Consider the following 25,114-nt stretch of genomic DNA (forward strand, 5'->3'; position numbering starts at 1 on the left):
AGTGTAGGACTTCTTGCTAATGTCAATTGTTGAACATCGGTATACATGTATTTCTGTGTAAAGCTTAATTTGAACCCTTTTACGGTATAACTTCCCCTTCATCCCCATTCCCAACCCTTACTTTTCAATTTACACTGCATGGTGGTGGGTGATGTTTGCATCGATCTTTTAAACATATGAAATAAAAGATTTCAAAGCTAACATATCAACTGTGCGCGGATCCGGGATTTTTTTCCGGGAAGGTGGGGGGGGGGGGGGGGAGCAAACTCAAAAAATATGACACGGAAATTGTTAATAAGAAAAAGAGAGCAATTTTTTTTTTTAATCTGCCCGAAACAGGGAAAACCTATTTCGTTTGAGTGTGTGTGTGTATATACATGCGTGTATGGGGGGGGGGGGGTGTCGATTTTTCTCAAGCTAATTTAATTCTTCTGATACACGACTCCCCTTACCATTTCACAATGTGTCCATGTGTTTCCCCGTGGTGGAGTGGGGGTACCAAGGTAACATTTTTTCGTGTATAACATATAATCTAGTGGTAAGGAAAAGTTTTCTGGTATAGTCTGTGGATGCAACATCAAGTTTGATAAATAAAGGAACCCTTGTCCTACAACGGAAACCTTCACTATATTCAATGCATCTGGAAATGTAGATCTGATCAAGCTTTCGAAGCAAGTACTGGTAGTGTTCAAACACATCCCTAGATGCACCATCCATGCAAATTTTGTCATCATAGGGCTTACATTTAGTTACTCGGAAATGGATCTGCATGCTTCAAATACTTTAACCCGCGGGTCACTCATCCATGCATGCAGGTCACGTCCAACATCCGAAACAAGTCTGGTAGAGTGCGTCACAAGATGCAAATCATACATGCATATTCTCTCACAAAAGCACATTCTACTTACGAACAACTTCTAAAACGAGACAGGCTTTTGACAAATAAGTTGATGATACAAGGATACCAACAGCCAACATTTCGCAAATTCATGGTGGATATGATGAAATTGTTTAAATAAAATCTGTCGTTAGGTCAAATATTGACTAGGCCTAATGTCTTTTATACAAAATGTTGGGCCGTTTGTTTCAAACTGAATTTTCTACGGATTTTTGTTTACCCGATCATGACAAGAAGCACAAGGCGAATGTAACCGGTCAACACGAATGCTTACTACTGGTCACGGTAGCCTAGTGGTAGGGCGTTCGCTTCCTGATGGGGAGGCCGGGGTTCGATTCTCGTTCGCCACGCCGCGTCAAACCTAAGATGTAAACATAGGTAGTGACTGTTCCTTCGCCAAGCGCCCGGCATTAGAAGTGAAAGTCACGGGTCTTTCGGATGAGACCTTAAAAACCGAGGTCCCATGTCACAGTAGGCGTTGGCACGATAAAGAACCCTGATTGCTCAATGTCCAGGGATGAGTTCCGAGTATAGGTCTAAAGAAGCCCTTCATCGGTATATGGTGACGTCTCTATATGAGTGAAAAATTCTCGAATGTGACGTTAAACAACATGCAATCAACGAATGTGACGTTAAACAGCATGCAATCAATCAGTCAACGAATGCTTACTCCTCCAAGGCACCTCATTCCACCTCTGTTTTCAGAGGTGGCTCTGTGTTGACTCTGCTCACAATTTGTATTGTTTAAATGGACTTTTGAGCATGATCGGTGTTCGTTATCTTCACATTTCATTAAGAATTTATCAAAATAGGCCAACGACTAAAAATATATGTGGAAGGCACTGGAATCCATGGTACTTAATTCCAAAGCATGACTGTTCTCATTAAGGCTTTTATTCGTGCAAATGGAAAGGGGGGGGGGGGTTACTACATAAGTACTACAAAGTAAAATATTATTCATGAATATAAAAAATATAAAATATTTGCAACATTTATCATGATAGTACTTGAAAAGACAAGAAATATAAAAAAAACAAAAAACAAAACAAAACAAAACAAATCAAACAAACAAACAAAAAAAAAACCCAGAGAGACAGATTGACAGTTAGACAAACAAACATCTATAGTCAGAAAAGGTCGTTTGAATTGTTCAGGGCTCTGTTGAGTCTAAAGATTCTATAAAAAAGATTCTATAAATCTAAATATTAAAAAAAAAAAGTAGGTCGGAGGTATGGAACTATGACATACAATTCATAGTGTTTTGTTGACATTTTTTTGTAATAAGCAAAATTTTGTGGGGTGTGTGGGGGTGTGTGTGTGTGGGGGGGGGGGGGGGGGAGAGAGGCAATTTTGAACATTTATAAATAAATTACGGGAAAACATGTTATTAAAGTCATGTATATCTACTTTCTTTAGACTTTTTATACATGGACGCGGAACATTGATTCATCCCTGTGCATAATGGTAATACCGTTTACGGCAATATACGGAAATGGTTACAGAAATACATTGAATTTTTTCCCCAATCTCTTTTTTCGCACTTCAAGGGCATATACAAGAATTTTGATTTATATAGGGTGTTCATTTCGAGTCAGAAAACTTTCCTCCTTATTATAAAACATTCTGACTATCATAACAAAACTATTTCATAGGGTAAGTAGCCATCAATGAAATACCTACATTTTTAAAGTGAATGTCTACTTTTCTTAAAGATTTTAAGACATGAAATCAAAACAATGCCTGAGCATGGTAACACAGGTTTACATGAATACATCTGAAACTTCAAACTTAATTTTACAAGGAGTGCCTCTTTGTACTTGTTCTAAATTAAACTGTATATTTCCTCATATAAAACTGAAAGAAAAAAAAACTACAGCATCCATATTTTTTCTATGACTGGATTCACTCCAGGATCTGTTTATTTCCCTCGCCATGACAAAGCCCATCCCCTCCACCCCAACCAATTACTTGGAAATTTCTTATCAATTTTCCTAAGTGTCATGTGAACACAAAGCTACAGTAATCAGACAGTTTAGTCATAATCTTCTCTCATCAGCTTTGGTGGGTATAACAAATAAACATTCTGGTGTACTAAAAAAAAAAAATGAAACTTTGATCTTGACCTTTTGACTCAAATTCGAATGGGAAAGTTCCTTCTCTGTAGCAGAAATGGTCTCAGGTACTCTATTGTGGTATCTACAACATTGGTAATTTGGTCCTTGACCTTTTCATCCTCAAATGAATTTGATTGTACTTCCTGTATTGAAAAGTAAATAACCATACAGTAATCCACCTGTGTCCACCTTTTGTTGCAAGTGCAAGCAAACACAAGTTACAATAAATATCCCTTGCAACTGTTGCAAGGGAAAAAATAAGCCTCTGTAAAATTTTGTGAACAAACTTATCTACCAAGTACTGTATTTAATTACTGACACAACACAATTGATAATATTTGATGGTAATTTTAATTAGAATGATATCTGTTCAAATGAACATCAATGGAACATCTTCAATTCTGAGATCAATTTCTTCAAAACGTGAATCATTGTCTCAAATATTTTTTGCTGGAAAGGGTAATATTCTGTCTGTTGATAAACTGGAATCTCAATTAAATATTTTTTTTACGTGACGTTCCTAAATATTTATCTATGCTAGAAAAAATTCCCAACCTGGGATCATAAACAACTTTTCCTTCAATTGAAATTTCTGTTGTAAAAATTACATTTGCATAGTTTTACAGTTTGTACATGTAAATAACCATAACATTTCCATTTGTATCTAAAATTTTAAAATGGATTATCTAACATGTGAGGAATAATCTTTTGCAAAGAACTTTTTCATAATTATACATGTATTTCCATTTTCAAAAATCACTACAAAATTGGTGATTATAAAAGGAAACAAGTTTTTTAATGGTACAAGTAAAACATTATGCATATACTGTACATGTATTTCAGTAAAAAAAAATTTACATGTAGTATAAAAATTTTTTTAAAAATTCCTTCACATTGGAGCTTTAATAACAGAGAAGTTTCATTTCATAACTTCTTGCAATTTCCTTTATTCATGTACACCTGAGTTTTTTAACAGACTAGGATAAAATTCTCTATTACATAAAAGATAAAACCTTAGATACTACAATGTATCCCCATACATTAAAACTGTTGACATTTAAAGGTGATGCTGCCATTTTCAATAATTTTTCTCCATGAAGTCAAGATGAAAAGAAATCTGCTGAGACAATCATATCACATGCACTAGTATAATCTAAAATGTCCTTGGAAAAGTTCCTGAAGTTCCTCAGTAGGGTCTGGTCCTTCTTTGTGTTACGTTTGTAGCGTTTTCCCCTGATAAGTTTATCTGCTAAGTAATGTAGCCAGAACACATTGGTCTGGGCATGAAATGCCTTCCAGTCATTTCTGAAAAAAGATTGAAGTAGAAATGGTGTGTTTTCAGACATGATTCTATGAGGATGGGAGAAATAAACAAAAGGGGCATTTAAGAGCCCTCCCTGAAAATATTCCCATATTTCATATTTGCAGATTTGCACGAGTCAAGTAGTTGAAAATTTGAAGTAAATCAATAAAATATACAAGTGAGGAAAAAAAATAGATGTAAGACTTATATTTAAAGAACTTAAACTTAAGACAATTTAACTTACTTGTTAAGCTCCCTCATTTTCCTGTAAATATCAAATTGATAATCTCCTGTTCCTTCAAATAGGCTCTCATCCGTGGAGAGATCAGTGTAGATAGTGCAGCCATCTAAATTTAAAAAAAAATTATCAATTTACACAACAGGTTCAATGTTAATATTTTTTGGTTTGCACAAGAGTTTTCCCCCTCCCATTCCACGGAGAGCAAGAGTTTTTTAAAGTGAAAGCATTCGCAAATCTATTTCCTTTACACCATGTCATATAGACATACACGTATATAAAAGCTAACAAAAAGCACTTACCCAAGAACATGTAATCATACAAAATTAGCACACTCAATACATAGCAGCAATAAATTAGCGTAATAATAATTGACCACATTTGGAGATTTCTTATATATGCATTTGTTTGAAAAATGTATGATGAATTGCAGACAAGAAGCAGAGAGAAAGGTTCTTAAATATGAATACCTCTTAATTTGGTACATTTACAGTAACTTGACACCTGTAAATCACCTCACCTTTATCAAGCCTAGACAAGGTAAAATCTATAATGCTGACATGGACTCCATGTGATTCCACTTGGAATGTCTGTCCAAGCACAACGTACTCATGAACTTTGACCCCTGTTTTCTTGACCAATACATTTCCCCAGTGAAGATCTCTATGTTCAAACTGGAGAGCCTCCTCAGCGACTGCCAGGGAAAACATCACTTGTTCAAACACACTCTTGGCCTCAAAGATATTGTTGAACTAAAGAAGAAAATAACGAGACATATTCTAGACAAATAAATTAAAAATGCAGGGGTTTAAAGGACAGTTGTCCAAGGTCTAGGACCTAAAGTTTATGGGGTGGACTGGCTAATTATCACCCTCATATAGTCTGTCGGGCTAGTGGTATTAAGCATAAAAAAAACATTTGAATAGTACATGTATAAAAATAAAAGCATTTCTGATGGAAATGTGTTCTTTTTATTTCTTATTAGTTGGTTCAGAAAGTGCACTTTAAACACTACCTTACTCTAAGAGTACAAGTCACATCACGATTGCAAGATTACAATTAGTGTAATACAAATATGAAACATGTTTAAAGCATCAGTTTGATTACCTCAGATTGTCAGCATGATACAGAAGTCATACACATTGAAAAAAAAATATTTGTTGCCAAATATATGGCTTCCTTTGGATATTTTACTCAGCATGATCTAGTCTTTCACTAAAAGTCAATTCATAATGAAATTTTTGTTTTTATTTGAAAAGTTTATAAAATATTTCCATGTACCTGAGCAGCTTCTAGGTCCTTCCCTCCATCAGCAAACTCAAACATAATAAATAACTGATCTTCCTTAAACATATCTGTAATAAGAAACATACACCCATAATAACATTTTATAAAAGTGATTCAAACTCCCTAAGCATGCTAAGACTTATATGTTTAATAATACAACATGAGCCAGTGTAATTTTCTATCACTATCCATGTTGAGAAAATCTGCATCAACTTCAATGGTTTTGCATTCATCGATGTCAAAATATTTCTCAAAAATTTGTCTAAATAGTCAAGCTCAATTTACATATTTCTCTAATAGTCTTTTAATTTTGTACTATGTTTAATCTATGCACATGTACATGTCTTACTAATCATGCAATGTTAACCTCTACACAATATTTTTCTTATTAGTATTATTTGGCCCTGTTGGATAATTCAGCCCAAACAAGATATGTAAAATATTCAGAAAGCTATCCTTGGACTAGAAGCTTTATAACAAAAGCTGCAATATCAGTTTAATTATTAACTTATGAATTCTTTGAACAAAAAAGTATTGGAACTTTAAGCTCTCTGACCATGCTTGAAAAAAGAGCAAATACCAGAATGCTATGTAGGTCTCTATATCAAATTAAATTAAAGCCATGAACTGACAGGCAAAATAGAAAAAAAATTTAAGCCATGATCAACTTTGTTCAGGCTAATATGTTGCTTGAATTATTATAATATCTTACCTTATTCGAGTAAGTAAAATTGAAATTATGGTTCTCAGACCAATTTTCTTAAAAACAGATTAGGGAGGCATATTTTTTCCCATTTTTATCCGCGATAAACTATATATGAGAAGCAATTTTTTTTTCCAGAATTTTCTATAAAATTACAATGAAAATTCCTCCTATATAATAATACAGGAGTCATTCTGTAAATATATTAAAGATCTCACAAAAATACGAAATACATGAATATGCATATTTTTCAAAATTTCAATATTTTTCATGGAAAAAGTGTCTATGTCTGATAATGTAAATATCCATTCTTATTCTAAATGGCTACTGGAAACAAAAATTGCGTGCAACACTACAAGGAAATGAGGGTGGAATTTTTTTCCTTCGATAAGTCTCCATATTAACTTTTTATTTTGTTGAAAATATGAAAAAATTGCAATGTGACTACCTCAAAACAGAGGCCCAAGAACCATAATTTTAATTTTATTTAGGCTTATCATTTTACCTGGATTATCATTTTCTGAACCCTTTTCATCATGAAATGTATTCCATTCACTTAAAAGCTTAGATGGATATCTTCCTTTTACACACGAAACCCTGAAATAAAAAAAAGTTATAAAACCCATTTTTTTACTTAAGAGAGCTATAAGCAGAAAAATGGATAAGTTGTAGTGTTTGTATTAAATTTCCTTTAATACATTGACCTTTATACATGTAATGTTGATTTACTTAATTTCTTTCAGAAACACAGACTGAAGAAACTTCATGTACTTGTGCATTTACAATGATCAATTTGTGTTACATTTTAGAAAAAAAACATTACCTACACAACAAAGCCCCAAAACACGTATAATTATTATATTGAATAAAACATGCAAATTACCTTTGGACTTCACAAAAGTTCTGTGTGTAGCACATATCATTCTCTCTTAGCAAACTCAATTCTCTGAAGAAAAAAAAATATTCAAACATTTTACAATTATAATATGTTTATACATCTTTATAGCTCATCATTTCTTGCAAATTTTTATACACTGCAAGATAAGAATTGCTTGGAATTTTATTTAAATAGCCAATTATCAAATCTAAAAGAGATCATACATACACAGAAATAACAATTTCTGGTAAAATCTCATCAAATGATTTCTGTTTCTCATCGTTGACCTCAAAATCCCCCTCAACTGGAATAATCTGGACAAAACAATTTCACATTTCATATGATGATAAATCCACATAATGATCCCAGGAATATAATCTAATTAATTTTCTTATTTTACTTGACCACAAATTTTTTTCTTACATAGATAATAATATTTATATTATAGATTCAACGATGACATCAATTCAATATTAAATTAAACAGTACACTTTTAAGGAACAGTCAGTAAATTTCTAAAAAGCAGTCTTGACTATCATATATATATATATATACATGTACATTTACTATATATAATATTACGAGCTATAGATTTTGTTTTGAACATGCTCAGCTAACCTTTAGGGCTACAGAGTTATTTCCCCTTTTTGTCCGGAAAACCTCTCCATATACGCCCTCCCCAACCTTTTTGCACTGCCTCATCATACTAGAATAAAAAAAAAATTTCCTTGTTTCCAAATAAAGAATAGGAAAAAGATATGAAATTTAAATGGGTAAGTGGACATGTGAAATTAGAATACAATTTATTTTTTAAGACCAAAAATAATTATATAGATATAAAATGCTTCTATCACTGAACAATTACTTATCACAAAATATTTTTGAGGGAGAAAGAGAAAAAAATTGATATTCCCTCATACTCACGTGCTACTTATACAGGATTGAAATGTTTCTATATCCTTCTGTTGGCACACTTCCAAAACTCTGGAGCAGGGAGAGGTTGGGGTTAGACTCTTTTTCCTCTGTGGGGTCAAGATATCCTGGAAATATATTTAATTTGACTTGAATTATATGTAGGATATCATCCTATGAATATGCTAAACTTGAAATGAATATATACATGTATGTAAAAAGATGAACAACATATCAATTCTGAGAATTGATGATTTTTCACATACCTGTCTACTTAAAACAATTGTATAAATCAGTATTTTTTTTACCAATTTGTCCATAAGATTTGACTTTTCTACTTTCAATGCTTTTGCAGAAAATATAAGTAATTACACCATGTCACATAAAATGGAAACAAATCAATGTTCAGACTAAACATGCTGAATGTATTTACTGCATTAAACTCACAAAGTGGGATCTATTGAGCAGACTCCTGTTGACTGACATGTCAGGACCACCCTCATTAATTGACATATCAGGATCTTCTCCACTGACTGGCACATCAGAACCTCCACTGGAAGAGAGAGATAAGTGAGCAGTGAAGAAATTGTCATCTCCAGAACTGGCCAGCATGAACTTCGTTACGTTCCTCTCATCCTCCCCTTCATCCTCCTGCTCCTCCTCTTCGCTGTTTTCCGTACTTTCTTCATCATTATCTTCTTCACTAATCTTACTTAAATTCTCATCAGAATTTTCTTCTGTATCCTCTTCTTCTTCCTCCGAATCATTGTCACTTTCATCATCTTCTAAAGATTCTGAACCCTCTAATTTAGATTCTGCAGTCACACATTTTAAAGAATTTTTCTCGTCAAAGCTACTAAATAGACTGTCTGAATGATTAAAATTTGACTGTTTTGAGGTCCGATGAGACACATGCATGGACAGAAAACTCTGTCTTAATTTCTCAAGTTGTACTATGCATGGGTTAACGGGACTTTCATTCTTGGAATTCTTTAACGCTGATTTACTGGTATTGCTGGAATCCGATATATTACATGATGGCACATTTGAAACACGGTCATGAGCATAAGAGCTTTGTTCCATATGAACAGATGGTGATGATGGCACATCTTCATCGACATGGTCAATAATTGATAAATTATTGATGTCGTTTGCTGAACATGTCCGCTTGGCACAAGGGGTACTAGTTTCTATTTTACTTTTACTTCGTAAATAACGTGGGGAAAATATTCCACCATTCTTGAGCTGACTGTTATTCTGAGCGGGGGACCCTGAGATCACAAGACTATAGTCATCAAACTCGCTGAAGTTTGTCACAGAGGAAAGAGAGTCTGACTTCTGATTGGTCTGAAGTTCTTCCGTTTTGGGGGCTCGCTTTCGTTTGCCACCGTATTTAGGTTTGTCCTCCACTGGCTCTTCCTTGTAGTTCCTGTCTTTTAGAGCTCTCCTTGGTCGACGTGATTGGAAAAGGCTGTCACTTCCTGTACTGGAACAGCTATCCTGTGGGTAGAAGACATTTCAAATCAAACATCTGGATAATTACTCAGTACACATTGGAAGCATCAAAAGAAGATAATGCTATTAGAGAAAATGCCAACCTAGTAATTGAACCTACAGTTCTACATAAAATGCATAAATTTAATATACACTATAACATAAAATGCATTTAATAATAACAACATTTGTATGTTTCCTTTTCTCAAGAAACTTTAAATGATGGGGAAATTTTCAAAATAATTTCCATATACATGTATCATTGATAAATGTAAACTTTTTGAAGTGATTTAAAAAAAAAGAGAAACATCACTTTTTGTTGATATAAAATAGGTCCTTAGCAATACATTGTAGTTTGCTTACCCCTTCAGAGCCAAGCTTTTTCTGGAGCAGCCTCTTGTTAGTCATACGTCCTGCATTCTCTTTGTTATAACCTCTCAAGCTTTTCTTTGTGCTACAAATTGTAACTTGATAATTTAAAGCTGTTACTTGATATGTTAAATTTCTTATGATCATTGTTCATGTAGAACTTTACTTTTTTAAAATTAAATTTCAAAACCAGAAAATCCAGGTTTGCGGTTAAAATTTTTATTTAAGAAGTGTCTCCAAATATACCACTTCACATGTAGAATTGCCTTGCATGGCTAATATTAAAGATAAAATATGTAAATGAAAATCAAATTATAAATTTTAAGGATTTTCTATACACCAATGAAAATATATTTTGGACATTGAGAAAATCAAAGAGTTCAAAGGTGTAAATACTGATTTCTTTTTCCCTTCATATTCAACATAGGAAACTGCCATTTACTCCCATGAATAGTGTTTAATGACAAAAAAGTATTGATGAATAAAAATCTTTGTTGCTTACGTAAATTGGGAAAATACTTACAAGAGAAGGTCTGCTTTAATTTATCTTGACCATATTTTTGTTAAAAAAATCTTGAATTGATTACAAATAGGATAACACAATGTAAATAAATTTTAATTTTTTTTTAATCATGTTAACTTTGGATCTAAGCACAGATCACTCTAAGAGCATAAAAATACCACAGAATTAAAACTCTTGTGTGCAGTGAATACTCTAGATAGACATGATAGAGGATTCTACAATAATAGAATAATAAAAATTGCTCTCACAAGTTTTAGTGTGAAATAGCATGAAAACTGTGAACAATCTAATAATATATTGATGTTATTAATAAAAGCACATGATCATTATTCATATACATGTATACCTTCTGGTTATTGGTCCACTAAACAAACTGTCATTTATAGTGTCCTGGTTTGAGAAATCCAGGCTTGATCCATGAGAGCTGCTACTGCTAAAAACGCCAGCACCCAACTCTGTTTTTTTCTCGTCATCAGAACTCCAAATGTCTGCAGCTATGACCCTTTGTCTGTGTCTGCCATAAGTTTTTATAGTGTTTCTCTTTGCTCGACTCATTTTGCCTAAAATTATGAAAAAAATTTCACCATATCCTCAACACAAGGCTGGAAAAACAGGTAACAGTAGGTATAGTCTGCAGTGAGGTTCAGGGTGCATTTTTCTCATTTAGATTTATTTCTCTTCATTTTAATACATCTTATAAGGTACCAAGAATGCAAGGCATTCTAAATTTATTTACGGTAGACTTAACCTGTTCCCAGATCCATAAGATCTGTCCGCTCATTGCACTATCACCTAAGATTTACATCATTCAACTGATAAGAGTTAGTCTTGCACACCACTTGACTAATTAGGGTTAGTTTTGCACCCACCTAAGAGATCTGGGTTAGTTCTTGCACAAGTATTTGACTGATTAGGGTTAGTCTTGCACCCATCCAAGAGATTGGGGTTAGTCCTTGCACACTATCTGACTGATTAGGGTTAGTCTAGCATCAGCCCGAAAGATTTGGGTAAGTCCTCACATACAACCCCCGAGATTAGGATTAGTGTCTTGTTCTTTCAATTATTGAAGAAATTCAGGTGCATCTGTAATTTTTTGCAAAATCTTTCACACCTTCTTGGTTTGTTCACATGATAAAATGGTTAAGTATGAAAGAAACGGCACTAAGCAAGTGCTTCATCTGTTCATTGACAATTATTCTTGACAATTTTTCACTGAATAAACCAGAACACAGAACAATATTTATTGACATTTTTTTTATGAATGACGTTAAAAACTTTGTTTAAAAACAACCGTAGGCCTACAATTCGATTTTGAAGTCACAAAGGCCCAAAACCTCATACTAGTCAAAGTCATACTTTTATTTGATTTTGAGCACTCTTATATATCATGTATATATATTGAACTCACATATAGTGACACTTAACGCTTTATTCTACACCAGTAAGGACATTCTGTATTTACTTTAAGCATGTTAAGGTAGCACCTGAGCCTAAGCTGATTTAAACAATAAAATGCTTTCTTTGGTGTTAGGACAGGAATCCGTGTCTTAGCTGTTGCAGAAAAAATACATAACCCGCGTAAGCGGACTTTTTGAATTTTTTTTCTGCAATAGCTGCGATGTTAATTCCCATACTATCAAAGAAAGACATTTTATTGTTTATATTTATATCTTCATAAAAAAAAAACATTCAAAGTAAATTAAATATGTTAAATATTGTATTATAGATGTGTATGTTATTGTATGCATAATTGATGGAAAAGCCGTAGCTTAAGGGCTTGCTTAGTGTTGTTTACTGACTGATTAACAGCAATGTTTTTTTTATAAGAAATAAAGGAAATAATATTCAGTGGATGTAAATATGAGGATAATTAATGTCAGTTGTGGCATTTGAAATTCAACAGTTCAATGACATCGGATCAAAATGTCGGGTATGGAAATAAAATTATAAACAAGAATGAAATAAATACGTCATTTGTATCTCTGATGTTAACCCTCGATGTAACTTACATGGAACACAATCTAAATATGCAAAACGTTGGTAAGGAATAAGGCTGCAATCATCTGATCATGTCGATCTGTCAATTTCTTACAACGTGAACGTCACTTTTTCTTTAGCCTATTTATCTTTTAAAAACGCTTTTAAATGCATAATGCATGATTGTGAAAACTTCTTTAACGCGTAAAACACACTCCTGTACATCTGTGTGTTAAAAAGCTGAGAAACTCAGAAAGGTATGAAATCAAATGACAAATGTTTTCATTTTCATTTTTTCCTTCCTTTCAAATCAAAAATGGCGGTGCTATTTGTTACATCATACATGTTTGCCGATTGGTTGAAAATTATCAACTAAAATCAGATTATGATGATGCACTACGGATTTCCGGGAAAAAAGAGAAGCCTTCATGACCAACCTGTTGATGCATTAACTGAAAACTTCCTTAACGAATGAGTTTTACTTGGACTTGGGATGAAAGAATAATGCTTTCAAAAATAGAATAATTCATAATGGACATCTCGGGAAAACATTATGTACAGATCCTGGCTTTCTATTTAGGAAATTCAAGGAGTAAATTACATAAACTTGTGGTTTAATACTCTTTAAAGTCTCCTTAGACATTTAGTGTGCAAAAGTTTAGCAAAAAAAAGCATAGGGTGAGTTTATATAATGTTGTTTCTATCAGAGCATAGGTAGTATTTCACCATGTAATGTATACCTTTTTTCGTTCGTTGATTAGAGTTGTCTTTTCTTTAATTGTGATTTTGATAGGTGGATCCAAGATTATTGGAGTAAAAACGAGCTTTTTGGGAATGGTTTGCGTTACATACAAAATACATAACATGACATAAAGCTACATGAAAAGTAATGTACTGAACCCCCCCCCTTTCACCCCTTAACATGCCAAGAAATACAATAACGCATTTTTTTCCAGTCTAGATTTAGGGTGAATCCAATAAAAACTTAATTAATTAACACTAATCACTGATTAAAACTAGGAAACTAATTCTTATTATATTTTCTTTGAGCATGTTGAGGGTGTGTGTGGGGGGGGGGGGGGGCTTTCCATATATGATGTGTGCTCAAACACGCAAAAAAGCAATAAATTAAATAAAACCTTTAACAAATGTTTGAAACTGCGAATTTAAGTTTTCTTTTGTTATTAGAAAGCAAAGGTCGGGTTTATGGATGACACGCATAGCTGAGCGGATTTTTTATACACTATAACTTATTAATAGTACTTTATTCCTAGCATACCATACCTATTTTCATATAATCGGCACTTAACGTTAACTTTTATTACATTTAAATTAAAATCAGAATGTATAGATAATATGTCAGGTGCTAAGCACGCAATATTTAAACATTATTTTTGCAATGCTTTTCCAAGGTATATAGTTATAATTCTGCATGATAATTAATACGAGTCTGTTTAAGTATTTTTGATAGATGAAATATTCTAGTCGAACATTTTAAAAACGCGTTTTTGTGATTTGTGAGCGGGATGTGACTGATTTGATGGAGTTTGGTCTGATTTTGATCCAAGAATGACATTCAGCCGATGCAAAATGATTTACAATGTTAATATAACCAGGGACCTATAGTATATAGGTCCCTGATATAACAAGCTAATTTATCAATGTGAGGGCCTGTGGGTACCGGGGGTTCTGCGCCCCCACCCCCAATAGAAAACAAAGGTAATTAATAATAATGAAAAGACGTGCCTCTTCAATGATTTTGCCAGTGAACATGTAAGAAATAAATCTAATTTACAATTATACGCCCCTCTCCCGAAAAGGGAACGTCAAATTTCCCCTTTTCTTTTCAAAAGTTTCTGTTAGACCCTCCCTCACCCCTCCCCAAAGAAATTGTTTCCTGTGGACCGGTTTTTTTTTTTTGGTCTTGTATATCTTTCAACTGATTTAATAGTAGACATAAATGATCTTGATATATAAATATCATAGTTTAATTGTCCCTTCCATTTTTTCTCTAGGCCTCTTTCATGTATGTCATGTATGTTGCACGCTATTGTTAGATTGTAAATAATTTTGTAGATACTCTGTAGAATGTCTGGAACCAGCGCCATAGCTCTAATACAGGGCGCCAGTCGCGGAATCGGACTTCAGTTCTGCAAAACCCTGTTGCTGCGCAACTCTGCAACAACCGTAGTAGCAACGTGCCGTGACCCAAACTCATCAAGCGAGCTGGCTCAACTGAAGGTCAACAATGATCGCCTCCATGTCTGCAAGTTAGATGTCACGAAAGAAAATGATATTTCGGACGTTTCTAAATATGTAACAGAAAAATTCGGTAAATTAGATTTGCTTATCAACTGTGCAGGGATGTTGCATCCGAGTGGAAAGGGAGAGACAAGTCTTAGAAGTGTTGATGGACAGGTAACAGTTTGTTTTTTTGTTTAATTGCTTATATACTGGTTGATATCTATTCATGTAAACCTCATATATACTTAGAATATTTCAGACCCGTTTAAGAACCGAGGGGGGGGGGGGGTTGCCGATATAAGTACTACAAATGTAAAACGAAGTTTTGTAAATTGGTTGAAAATCTTATATACTCTGCCTCTTTCGGAAGTTATTTTCATATACATGTATACTGTCGACATGTAAAAGAAATTAAAATCCTTGTTTATTATTTTTATTTGTTTTTGCTGAATTGGTTAATGAATACTCTTTTACTCTGGTACTTGAAAGTTTTATGACATTTTCAGGATTTGCTTCTCACACTGCACACAAACGCAGTTGGTCCACTGTTGATGGCAAAGATGTTCAGTCCACTACTACTGAATGGTAATGGTCAGTTTGGTGTCTTATCCGCTGACCCTAAGGCCACACACTGCGGCATCATCGCCAATATGTCTGCTAAAGTCGGCTCCATCACAGATAATGGTATAATCTAAAGCTACCTTTAAAAACATGTATATTATTCACCGTTTCTGTGAAATACTAAATTTGTTTTATCGTTGTAAATGACTAAATGTATAAAGTTACCAGTACAAAATTAAAGGAATAAACAATCGGCATTACTTTGCAAGGAACATTGAAATAAATGTTTATCTTATATTGTAATATCAATACTTTATCTACAATGCATAGAAAATATATTTAGCAATTCCATCTACATGTATGCGAGTGTATATGAACTCTGCATGGCATTTCAGTAATGAATGTTGCAATTCATCAAAAAACCTCACAGACTGGTTACTTTTAATTAGAATAACTTATTTTGTCATTTAAACTTAAAATCAATATCTTGCACCATTTATGAAAACTTCTGTACATGACTGTGTCAGTTTCTTCAGTAGACTTTTAATTCTTGAAAACCCCATAGGTATATTATCACAAAATGATCCAGCCCATGTTGTATAATTTTTTATTTCCCCAGGTCTTGGAGGTTGGTACAGCTACAGAATGTCTAAAGCAGCCCTCAATATGGCCACCAAAAACCTCAGTATAGAATTTGGACGAGGGAGGAAAAAGATTATCTGTGTATCGCTTCATCCTGGCACAGTAAATACAGACTTGTCCAGACCTTACCACAAAAATGTGCCAAATTTATTCACCACTGAATACTCTGTTGACTGTTTGTTAAAAGTAATAGATTCATTAACTGTAGAGGACTCAGGAAAATTCTTCACTTATGACAGGACTGTGTTGCCTTACTAAATTTGGCAGTACAAATGGTTTACGAATCTCACATATTTTCATATACTTAAAACGTGATTAAATTATTCTACACGTACAGTCATGTATTTGTGTTTGTTTTGATACAAATTAAGCATCCTCTACAGTGTCTCAAATTTTAGAAGGGAATCCATCGTCTGAAATAGACCGACAGAGCATCTGTATTTAAATTTAAATGACAGCGTCAAAGGCATGGCTTAAACAAATAAATATACATTGAGATAATTCTCTCTTTTACTTTCTCAATATTTCAATGAAATGTTTTAAATGTCAAATATACACGTTCTATGAACAAATGATACTTCACTCTACAGCCTCACAAAAAAATGACAATACAGAGTAGGGACTGGATTGTACACAGATGTCTATTTTGAATCTTTCTTATTTTGATCGTCTTTTTTACTTCCATCTTTAGTCATGGAACTAACAGCGCTCTGTATAGCTTCATCGTGGGGGTCCACCCCTGGGAGGTTTTCTAACACCTGCTGAAGGAAGGCGGGGTCATTCATCACATCTGAATAGTCCTCATCTGCCTGTTGTGGTCAAAAATAAACAACAGATGAGAAAAAACAATGAAATTAAAATTGGTAAAGGCCAAGAGTCAATCAGCCATGATTCAAACAAGCAAGGTCAAGAGTCAATCAGCCATGATTCAAACAAGCAAGCTACCATACTATGACTGATGCAAACACAAACACAAAACTTTGTGCTTCACTTGTACAATTTACTAATAATTAGTAATCAGAGGCAATATTTAATATCCATGAACCATGAAAAATAACACTTTATGATTATTACTTGCATCAATAATAATGTATAGTGTATATAATCAATATATCATTATAAACATACTGCTTTTTTATCATCGGCTGACTTTTCTTCATTATCGACATCCATTGGAGCTGGGGTATTTTCAGTTGTCTGAGCAGCTAAAATAACCAAAAGAATAAAAATTATAAATTTGAAATTCCTCTGAAAAATGTATAACAATTTCTCGCTTATAAGAAGATGGGTGAACATGACGAGCGAAAAGCCTATAGTGTGACAAACATGAAGGTGAAAAATTAAATTTTAATTATATCAAAAATTTCCTTGATATTTCATCCAACATTAAAATATACTTTATGTAAAATCTCTACAATCGGCAAAAATTGAAATTATTTGCTTATGAAATATTATACACACACTAAAGAGGGCAAAAAGAGTCATTTTCTCACACTTTAACACTAATTTTCGATATGAGTGGGTTTTCGCTCCATTTTTTTGAAAGTTAATCCTCAAAGTTTGCATAAAAATATACATTTTTTGGTTTCCAAAAATATGGAGTAAAGACCCACTATACCTTAAAAATATACTTTTTATGACAAAACATTCGCGTCTTTTCGAGAAATACTTGAAGTCCATTAAGTCAAGGATCACATCACAAACATGATTTAAACACCACTATTCATCAGAACTTGTGTAGTCTAGTGGTTAGCGTGCTAGTCTCAAAAGAAAATGATACTCAGGGTTTTTATTGCTAGGGTTCAAACCACACGAATACCACATTATTTTTTAAATAAAAGAATAAATTTTGCCAAGAAAATTTTCCTCAGAAAAGTTTTGTTTATGGAAGCTATTGGCTTTCTGCATGCTATGTTCACCCATCTCCTTTGTTATCTTTCAAATTATCAGTTTCATTGATAGAATGTGATTACATTGCATTTTATTCTGAATGGTTGCTTTATGGATATAATTTCAGTTTATTCATCAGCTGAAATGTACAACACTGGATAAATTGAGATTCTTGTAATTCATCTCATCATTTGGATCAGATTTACTTAAGAATATTGTGAGTTATTATTAAATTTTACCAGAATTTGATAGTGACATCTGCATGGCGTACGCTATCTGTTCCTCCTCTGTCATTGAACCAAAGTCTGGAACACTTGGCGTAGGCTGATCCCCAGTCTCTTGTTGTACTGACATTGCCAAAGCCTGCTCCAACATAGCTTCTTCATTGTTTCCTTCATAATCAACAAATAAATTAATTTATATTTTTTGCTTGTTTTTGTGTTGTATGCAGCAACTGAGAATGGCAAAGCTCAGGAAGAGTTCTGCATTCTTGCTCTGTAAAATGAAATTTACGTAAATTTACTACATTAAATGAATTAAAGTGGTGTTTACCTCCTGCTTCCGTTGGCTGAGACGTGGATTCAGCTGGAGCAGCCGGATTAGCTTTCTTAGCTTCATCTTCCTGTCTGGCTCTCTGCTCCTCCATGGATACACGTAAAGCCTACAAAACATTCAACCCTCCAAACAATCCACAAAATCATAATCATTCAACAAAAGACATGTATTTAAACGATGTATTCTTTGTTAATGCATGTATAATAGTTGCAACATTGCAGAAAAAATATATGTTATTTTACACAATATGATCTTTCAAATTAACATTTAACAAGCAAGTAATTTTACACCCATTATAAATTAATCATGATTTTTCTAAGATTTTGTACAAGTTATTACCAGTGCTAACTCTGGATCTTCATTTGGATCCACTCCAAATTCAAATCCAACAGCTGAGAGTCCAGCTCCAGATCCGTCCTCTCCCACAAGGATCGGGGAGTTCATGAGAGCCTCTGACAGCATGGGACCAGGAGGGACTGTCACCAAGTGGCAGCTGTAATGTCATCATAAAAGTATAAAACAGCTGATAAAACAGCATAACTCCTGTACTAAAGAAATAAATCTCTTTTCACCCCCCCTCCCCCCAACCCCTTCAATGAAATTTAATCCAGCAAGTTTTTATGGTAAAAATACTTTTTTGGGGCACTTTCAGTGAAGAAGAAATCTCTATGACTGTACATAAACATGTATGTAGGATTGAGAGAATAAAGACAGAGCAATTAAAGAAATTGAACAAAGCACTGAAAATTTGATTGATTGGGAAATTTAAAACACTAGTACAAAGACTTGTGAAGTAAAGTCTGTCTACCTGTTTCCGTCTTTTCCATTGATAGTGTTGATAAATGTGGTTAGCTTATCTGTATTTAGTTGCTGAAAAATAAAAATTTCACAGAGTAGATGAAAATATTTTCAAAAAATTTCCATGCTGTTTTGATAAATTTGAGAATTTGTTAAAAATGAAAGCAAAACAAACAATATCAAATGTTTATATAATGTATATCCATGTAGTACTTCATCAATAATACTACAATACTTTGAACAACAAATGAGTTTTGATTTAGAATTCCTTTGAACTAAGGGTTTGATCATCTCAATAAAAAGATTCTACCTCTTCACCAAAATTAATAATGTCAATGTTGACTTTTTCTTTCTTCAGCTTCTTTGCCAGCTTCACCATCTGAAAATACCCAAGCAAATAAATCTGAAGACACTGAGCAGCTTCAGAAATACCATACTGAAAGATAAATATGGGAAAGGAAACATTTTTTTCTACTTACTCTGAAAACTAGAAAACTGACCAGTCAGGAAGGGCCCCGCCGAGGGATAGAAATATAAGAGTGCAGCTTACAGAATGAGAATTTTAATTGATTACAAAAATTTAAAAATATATGAAGAAGAATATGCAATAACAACTGTATTTATAAAATTTCAAGATAATTCCTAAATATCTAACAACCTGTAAAGAGTATCCCTGTACTTACATAAGGCAGTAAAAAACATCATATCTATAATAACTCAATTATATGTATATTCAAACAAGAATAAAGCATGTGTTTTCAAATATCACCCAGGCTTGACCTTAACTTCAAAACAAACATCAGTTGCAGACAAAGGTTAATTTATCTTAAAGTGACAAATAAAGATAAAGCCTGGAAAATTTTCTGCCCAAGACAAGATAATTAATCCCAAGGGATTCATTGTACTGCTCTCTTATCCCTTTCTTCCAAGTTTACAATAAGAACTCTTTCAGTAATGATAAAATGAGTTTATTATTGGACTACCCGTTAAAATTAATAGTATTCTTGAATTTACATACGGCAGCCAAAAAAAAAAAAAAGAATAAATAAATAAAATAAATAAAAAAAAAAAATTAAAAAAAAAACATATCTTTATGTATATCTTGTTTTTAGAATTCAATAAAATCATAACTCTCATTGTAGATTTTACCAATATAAAGTATGAACATCATTTAAATCCACATTTCAGAGAATGTAAACATCATTCAGAATTGACCTTAACTTCAAAACAAACTTCATTTGCAGACAGAGGTGTTAATTAATCTCAATTTGACAGAAACAGATAATGCTTTGGATTTTCTTCAAGAGGAAAGTTAATTAATCCCATGGGACTAGTTGCAGCTTTCATAGTTTACAATTGGAACATTCTCAGCAGTTATCTCTCTTTGCCCTGGCATTCATTTGAATGTAAAGTTAAGGAATCTACCCCACCACCCCAGTTCCAAACTGGATGACATAGAGAACCAAACTTAGCATCAAAATATGTCTTACTGCCTCTTCAACCAACATACCAAATTTGAACTTAATTGGTCAACTACAAAAAAAGTTATTAGAAAAAAAACAGAAAATTTGTGGACGGAAGAATGACAGACGGACAGACAGACAGAGTGATTACTATAGGGCACCCGCAAATCCTTGCGGGGCCCTAATTAATTTTCATCAAGAAAACTTTCCCAGCCTAGTGAGAGAAGTTATACAATCCTAAAACAAATCTTTACTATATTTTGTCTCGGGCTACTGCTTTAAAAGTTAAAAGACTTGAAGTTCATGGTATCACATACCAGTCAGGGGTGAGACTGAAATCTGTCATTCTGAAAATGACGATTACTAGTCATAAAATAAAATTTTTATTATGACTACAACTTGTCATTTTTAAGAAAATGACAAAAAACAGTTATAAAAATTTAGAGAGTTTCTAGAATACCGAGTTACTTCTCTTTAAAAATGTTAGATTCACCAACCGAAAAAAGGACAGAAAACATTTCTCAAATACAGTTGACTACATCACTGGTTATGTTGACAGGTCAAAAGACTCAAAATTCCCAAACAAAAATAAGAGTGAAAGAGTTATTTGTGAATCTATTTGTCCAAAATAGCAAAGAAGACAAAAACGATGATATTTCATCTTTTTTCCAAAATGGAGGGTCTGGGCGCACTGAAATATTTTGCTTGTTGCACAGAGCGCACTACTTTTTTTTATGATCTTAACTTTTTGTCATGTTTGTCAAGACTTCTCTCTACAAGTACTCTCTACAAGTACGCATTCTTTCAGACGGTATACTAAATGTTTTTACAGGGCTAAAAGCCATGTAAAAGTGGCGCATTAGTTCTCCCAAAAATCGACATTTTACCACTAAAATAATAACTGTCACATTCCATGTTGATGTTCTAATGCACATGGTCGGAAGTAATTACTGACCTGGATGAAATGAAACACTCTTCTTTCAGCCTTAAATTCAAAATTCTCTTTTATATAACCAGGGTAGTAGAATTAGGTTGAAAATGAAAATATGACGATAGTCATATACACAAAAATGACAAAAATACGTAGTAAGTAAACATTACAATTATCCACCACTTTTCAGAATGACAGATTTCAGTCTCGCCCGACTGTATACCAGTACTAGGCCATCTTAAAAAAAAAATGTTTGCTTACCCTCTCCCTACTCAGGATTAAAAAAAATGAGTAGTTAATTCATGTAGGTAGGGGATTTTTTTTTTTTAATTCAAAAACACTTCCAAATGAGAAGTTAAGATATTATATTAGTTGGGAAAACTTCAGAATGTATGGAAAAATAATTTTCCTGAAGGTTGAAAATAAAATTTTGAGTCAGGTCATTTATACCCGGTATTCAGTCAGGAGAGGGGTAAACAAATATTTTTTTAAAGATGGCCCTATGTACAGCTGTACACTATTCATCTGCTTTCTCTTGATATACGAACAACACTGTTGAATTACTCTTACCTCTTTTTCATCATCCTCAATAGGGCTGCCAACAAAAACCACAATCCTCATTTTGTGGTTCCTTCCTTGTCTGTGCTTTAGTGCTAGCTACAAAAAATAAGACATAATATAAAGCCATTACTTGTATGTCTTCTATTTAACAGTAAAAAAAAGTTATTTGATAAGTGGATGTTTGATGTGTATTTAATGACATTAATTTTGATATAAAATCCGTATTAAAATGTTGATATATAAAATGTTAAAAAATTGATACTTATTAATTAGATGAAGTAATTATTATTATTACATGAGCAACTTTGACTCCAGTGTTGAACTTGATGTTGCCTTTGGGCTGTACTTGATGCAATTTACTTAGAAGACGACCCACATCTGTTGTCAAAGTAACCAAGACATCTACAGAACTGAAAGCAAACCATTATTTCCACATCATCAATAATATCAGGATTAAAAATCTCTTCATAAAAGATTTGTACTTTAAATACAGCATTATTGGGAGTGAAACAGTATACTGCAGTACTGATTCATTGTGATATTTATTGTCAGTTTCAAACACAGTATAAATTGTCCATTTTCAGTTTGGGCCACATTTTGATCAGGACAGTTATTCAATTAGGTTTGTCATTTAATATTTCATTAAAACACACTTAAAAGCATGATTAAATTTTAAAAACATGATTTATGAAAACCAACACTCGATCCAATCTACAGGTAGTCAATGTCTTCTAGTCAATTTGCAAGGAAACTAGATTATTGCTTATAGTGAAAAAAAAAAAAACACAAAATTAAAACAATTTTGAATTTTGTTTCTTTCAATCAAAATGTATCAAAATTAAAGGTACCCTGGCAAAATTATACAAGACATATAGTACCATGATAATTAAGTTCATCCTTACATCATATAAACCATAGTCAGGGTTTAAAATTCTTTGAAATTCACCAACAAATACATGTATAAACATGTACCTCCCCATAGAAATTAGTCCAACATTATTTTCAGGGTTGGAGCGAGTTTTGGAATGACACACAAGATTGACAGCATCTTGTTGAGCCTGAAATCGTGTTGGAACAAAGTCTCCATTCCTCATATAATCACTGCTGTCAACACTGTGAAAGAAAAGGCAGTCTTGTTAAAAACTAAAAGAGAAGTCTGTGATCAGCATTTAATAGTGACAGCATCACAAAACACTGCTTGCACTGCAAGCTCTAATGACAATGCCTGGGAGAAGAGAAAATTTCAGACTTTGCACATTGATCCAAATATTTTTCTTCCTGCAGTAACCACTGCACCCACAATTCTTAGCGAATTGCATCTCGCCACAAACAATGTTCTCGCGGTTCAAGAAGTTCCAAGAAAAAATAAACTCACCTTGATTATAAATAGATATAAAACAGGGTTGTGATAAAGATCAAAGCGGCTAACCTAGCAACTAGGTGGTAGATATCTATTTCTATTGAACGGACAGTTAACCTAGCTGCTAAGTGTTAAATTTGGAATAAAAATACATGAAAAACTTATTTTTGGAACCAAAAAGAGTTTATTTCAAGCAAAAATGTATATGTAAATTTACATTTAATTCATCAATATGTAGAAAACAATGTCCTTTTTTGTTAAAATCGTGTGCTTTGCAAAGTTGTAACTAAGGAGGCCATCTTAAATTTGGTACTTAGCTTCAAATATTTATGCTATCTCTCGCTATTTAGCGGCTAGACTAGCTCTCCGTTCAAGAGCGTAGCTTTATGCAGATGCTACGTAGCAGCTGTTGAACGCAACCCAGCTAAAATAGTAGATTAAACGTTCTTAATTAAATTAGCACTGACTTCATAAACTTACATACGTCATGTGACGTCAGAGTCTAGACATAATAAATATCACGTGTGATTGGAAGAGCCTGAATTAAATTAAAACCAAAATGTGTAGTTCTGCGCTCACCCTTACAGTCACACTGTCGACATATTATGCATAAAATAATGAACAATTTCCAGTAAAGTGTCATTGAGGCACTATTCAGAGTCTTAAGCTTATTATTCATGTTATTCTGAGTTGATGACAAGAGAAAAATCAGAGCCCCCATCCTATCCAAAGAAAACAAAGACAGTGGTCGATGTTCAACTTTATTAAAATTGAAAAAATGTAACAAACAAAACAAAATCGTCAAAACAACAAGTAAGACTTTATTTTCCATAAAGTGCATTTTCTAACACTCAATTTAGCTTACTCATGACACCAATTCAATAGTCAAACGACTTATTGGTGTATTTCTGATCTATTCTTTCTCCGTGGGTATTTTATGTTATCATTTGAACATTTTAAAATGCAAATCCTGATTAAACAGCATCAACAATGAGAAAATAAAGGGCTAACTACATAACTTACCAAACTACTGTGCTTTCCAGAACCATTTTTGCCAGTTATGTCGACGTCGATAAGAATTATAATTCGGATATAACTGGAAAAGAATCAAAATTAATCACAACCTTTATTAAAAAAAAAATTAATTTATAAAAAATGTATAAATTTGTAATGTATAAAATAATATAAAATTGAATTATGGACATTTTTTCTTCAGTAAGTGAAATTTTTATAAAGTTCAATTTTCCGTAAAATTATTTTCCGTACTTTTTATAAATTATCCTGATTATCGCTTACTGCCTTTAAAAAAATTAGAATGTAATATATTTAAATCCATCAGACTTCATACAGCAAAAATGTTAAAATATTAAATAAGATGTAAAATAGATGTAAAATATTTTAAATGTATTACTTA

At 33.0% G+C, this 25,114-nt stretch overlaps 3 protein-coding genes across 4 annotated transcripts; 1 reads left to right on the forward strand and 2 right to left on the reverse strand.

Annotated features, from left to right (window-relative positions):
* Positions 1-3,835: 3,835 nt before the first annotated feature.
* On the reverse strand, positions 3,836-12,928 carry LOC133188581 (uncharacterized). 2 transcript variants are annotated; one of them, XM_061324062.1, is made up of 13 exons: positions 12,728-12,928; positions 11,065-11,278; positions 10,190-10,280; positions 8,780-9,832; positions 8,345-8,460; positions 8,039-8,126; positions 7,649-7,734; positions 7,427-7,489; positions 7,049-7,140; positions 5,835-5,908; positions 5,074-5,305; positions 4,560-4,662; positions 3,836-4,317 (listed from the first exon to the last, which is right to left on the reverse strand). In XM_061324062.1, the coding sequence occupies exons 2-13, from the start codon at positions 11,271-11,273 to the stop codon at positions 4,113-4,115; spliced, it is 2,412 nt and encodes an 803-aa protein (XP_061180046.1). In that variant the 5' UTR covers positions 11,274-11,278; positions 12,728-12,928; the 3' UTR covers positions 3,836-4,112. The 2 variants fall into 2 exon arrangements, with proteins under 2 accessions (XP_061180046.1, XP_061180047.1); XM_061324063.1 differs by having other exon boundaries at positions 12,688-12,928.
* A 364-nt stretch (positions 12,929-13,292) lies between these two features.
* LOC133188586 (C-signal-like) lies at positions 13,293-16,478 on the forward strand. Its single transcript, XM_061324069.1, has 4 exons — positions 13,293-13,373; positions 14,772-15,113; positions 15,446-15,623; positions 16,120-16,478. The coding sequence occupies exons 2-4, from the start codon at positions 14,784-14,786 to the stop codon at positions 16,398-16,400; spliced, it is 789 nt and encodes a 262-aa protein (XP_061180053.1). The 5' UTR covers positions 13,293-13,373; positions 14,772-14,783; the 3' UTR covers positions 16,401-16,478.
* Positions 16,479-16,634: 156 nt separating this feature from the next.
* LOC133188584 (26S proteasome non-ATPase regulatory subunit 4-like) lies at positions 16,635-24,765 on the reverse strand. Its single transcript, XM_061324066.1, has 11 exons — positions 24,724-24,765; positions 23,313-23,453; positions 22,636-22,750; positions 22,350-22,436; positions 19,696-19,764; positions 19,396-19,457; positions 18,927-19,080; positions 18,585-18,693; positions 18,272-18,424; positions 17,271-17,347; positions 16,635-16,951 (listed from the first exon to the last, which is right to left on the reverse strand). The coding sequence occupies exons 1-11, from the start codon at positions 24,747-24,749 to the stop codon at positions 16,784-16,786; spliced, it is 1,161 nt and encodes a 386-aa protein (XP_061180050.1). The 5' UTR covers positions 24,750-24,765; the 3' UTR covers positions 16,635-16,783.
* Positions 24,766-25,114: the final 349 nt, after the last annotated feature.

The sequence above is a fragment of the Saccostrea echinata genome, unplaced genomic scaffold, assembly GCF_033153115.1.
Source record: "Saccostrea echinata isolate AGI-Se365-2 ecotype Australia unplaced genomic scaffold, CSIRO_AGI_Sech_v1 ptg000016l, whole genome shotgun sequence".
Lineage (NCBI taxonomy): Eukaryota > Metazoa > Mollusca > Bivalvia > Ostreida > Ostreidae > Saccostrea > Saccostrea echinata.

What these genes read in the sequence shown, in the direction of transcription:
- LOC133188586 (XM_061324069.1), top strand. Translation starts at nt 14,784, where the DNA reads ATGTCTGGAACCAGCGCCATAGCTCTAATACAGGGCGCCAGTCGCGGA. An exon ending in TTAGAAGTGTTGATGGACAG is followed by an intron (nt 15,114 to 15,445) that starts GTAACAGTTTGT and finishes TGACATTTTCAG; the next exon opens with GATTTGCTTCTCACACTGCA. An exon ending in CGGCTCCATCACAGATAATG is followed by an intron (nt 15,624 to 16,119) that starts GTATAATCTAAA and finishes TTATTTCCCCAG; the next exon opens with GTCTTGGAGGTTGGTACAGC.
- LOC133188581 (XM_061324062.1), bottom strand. Translation starts at nt 11,273, where the DNA reads ATGAGTCGAGCAAAGAGAAACACTATAAAAACTTATGGCAGACACAGA. An exon ending in AGTGGACCAATAACCAGAAG is followed by an intron (nt 10,281 to 11,064) that starts GTATACATGTAT and finishes TACAATTTGTAG; the next exon opens with CACAAAGAAAAGCTTGAGAG. An exon ending in TTCAGAAAATGATAATCCAG is followed by an intron (nt 5,909 to 7,048) that starts GTAAAATGATAA and finishes TTCTTATTACAG; the next exon opens with ATATGTTTAAGGAAGATCAG.
- LOC133188584 (XM_061324066.1), bottom strand. Translation starts at nt 24,749, where the DNA reads ATGGTTCTGGAAAGCACAGTAGTTTG. An exon ending in AAGATCCAGAGTTAGCACTG is followed by an intron (nt 18,694 to 18,926) that starts GTAATAACTTGT and finishes AATGTTTTGTAG; the next exon opens with GCTTTACGTGTATCCATGGA. An exon ending in GATGTCACTATCAAATTCTG is followed by an intron (nt 17,348 to 18,271) that starts GTAAAATTTAAT and finishes TGGTTATTTTAG; the next exon opens with CTGCTCAGACAACTGAAAAT.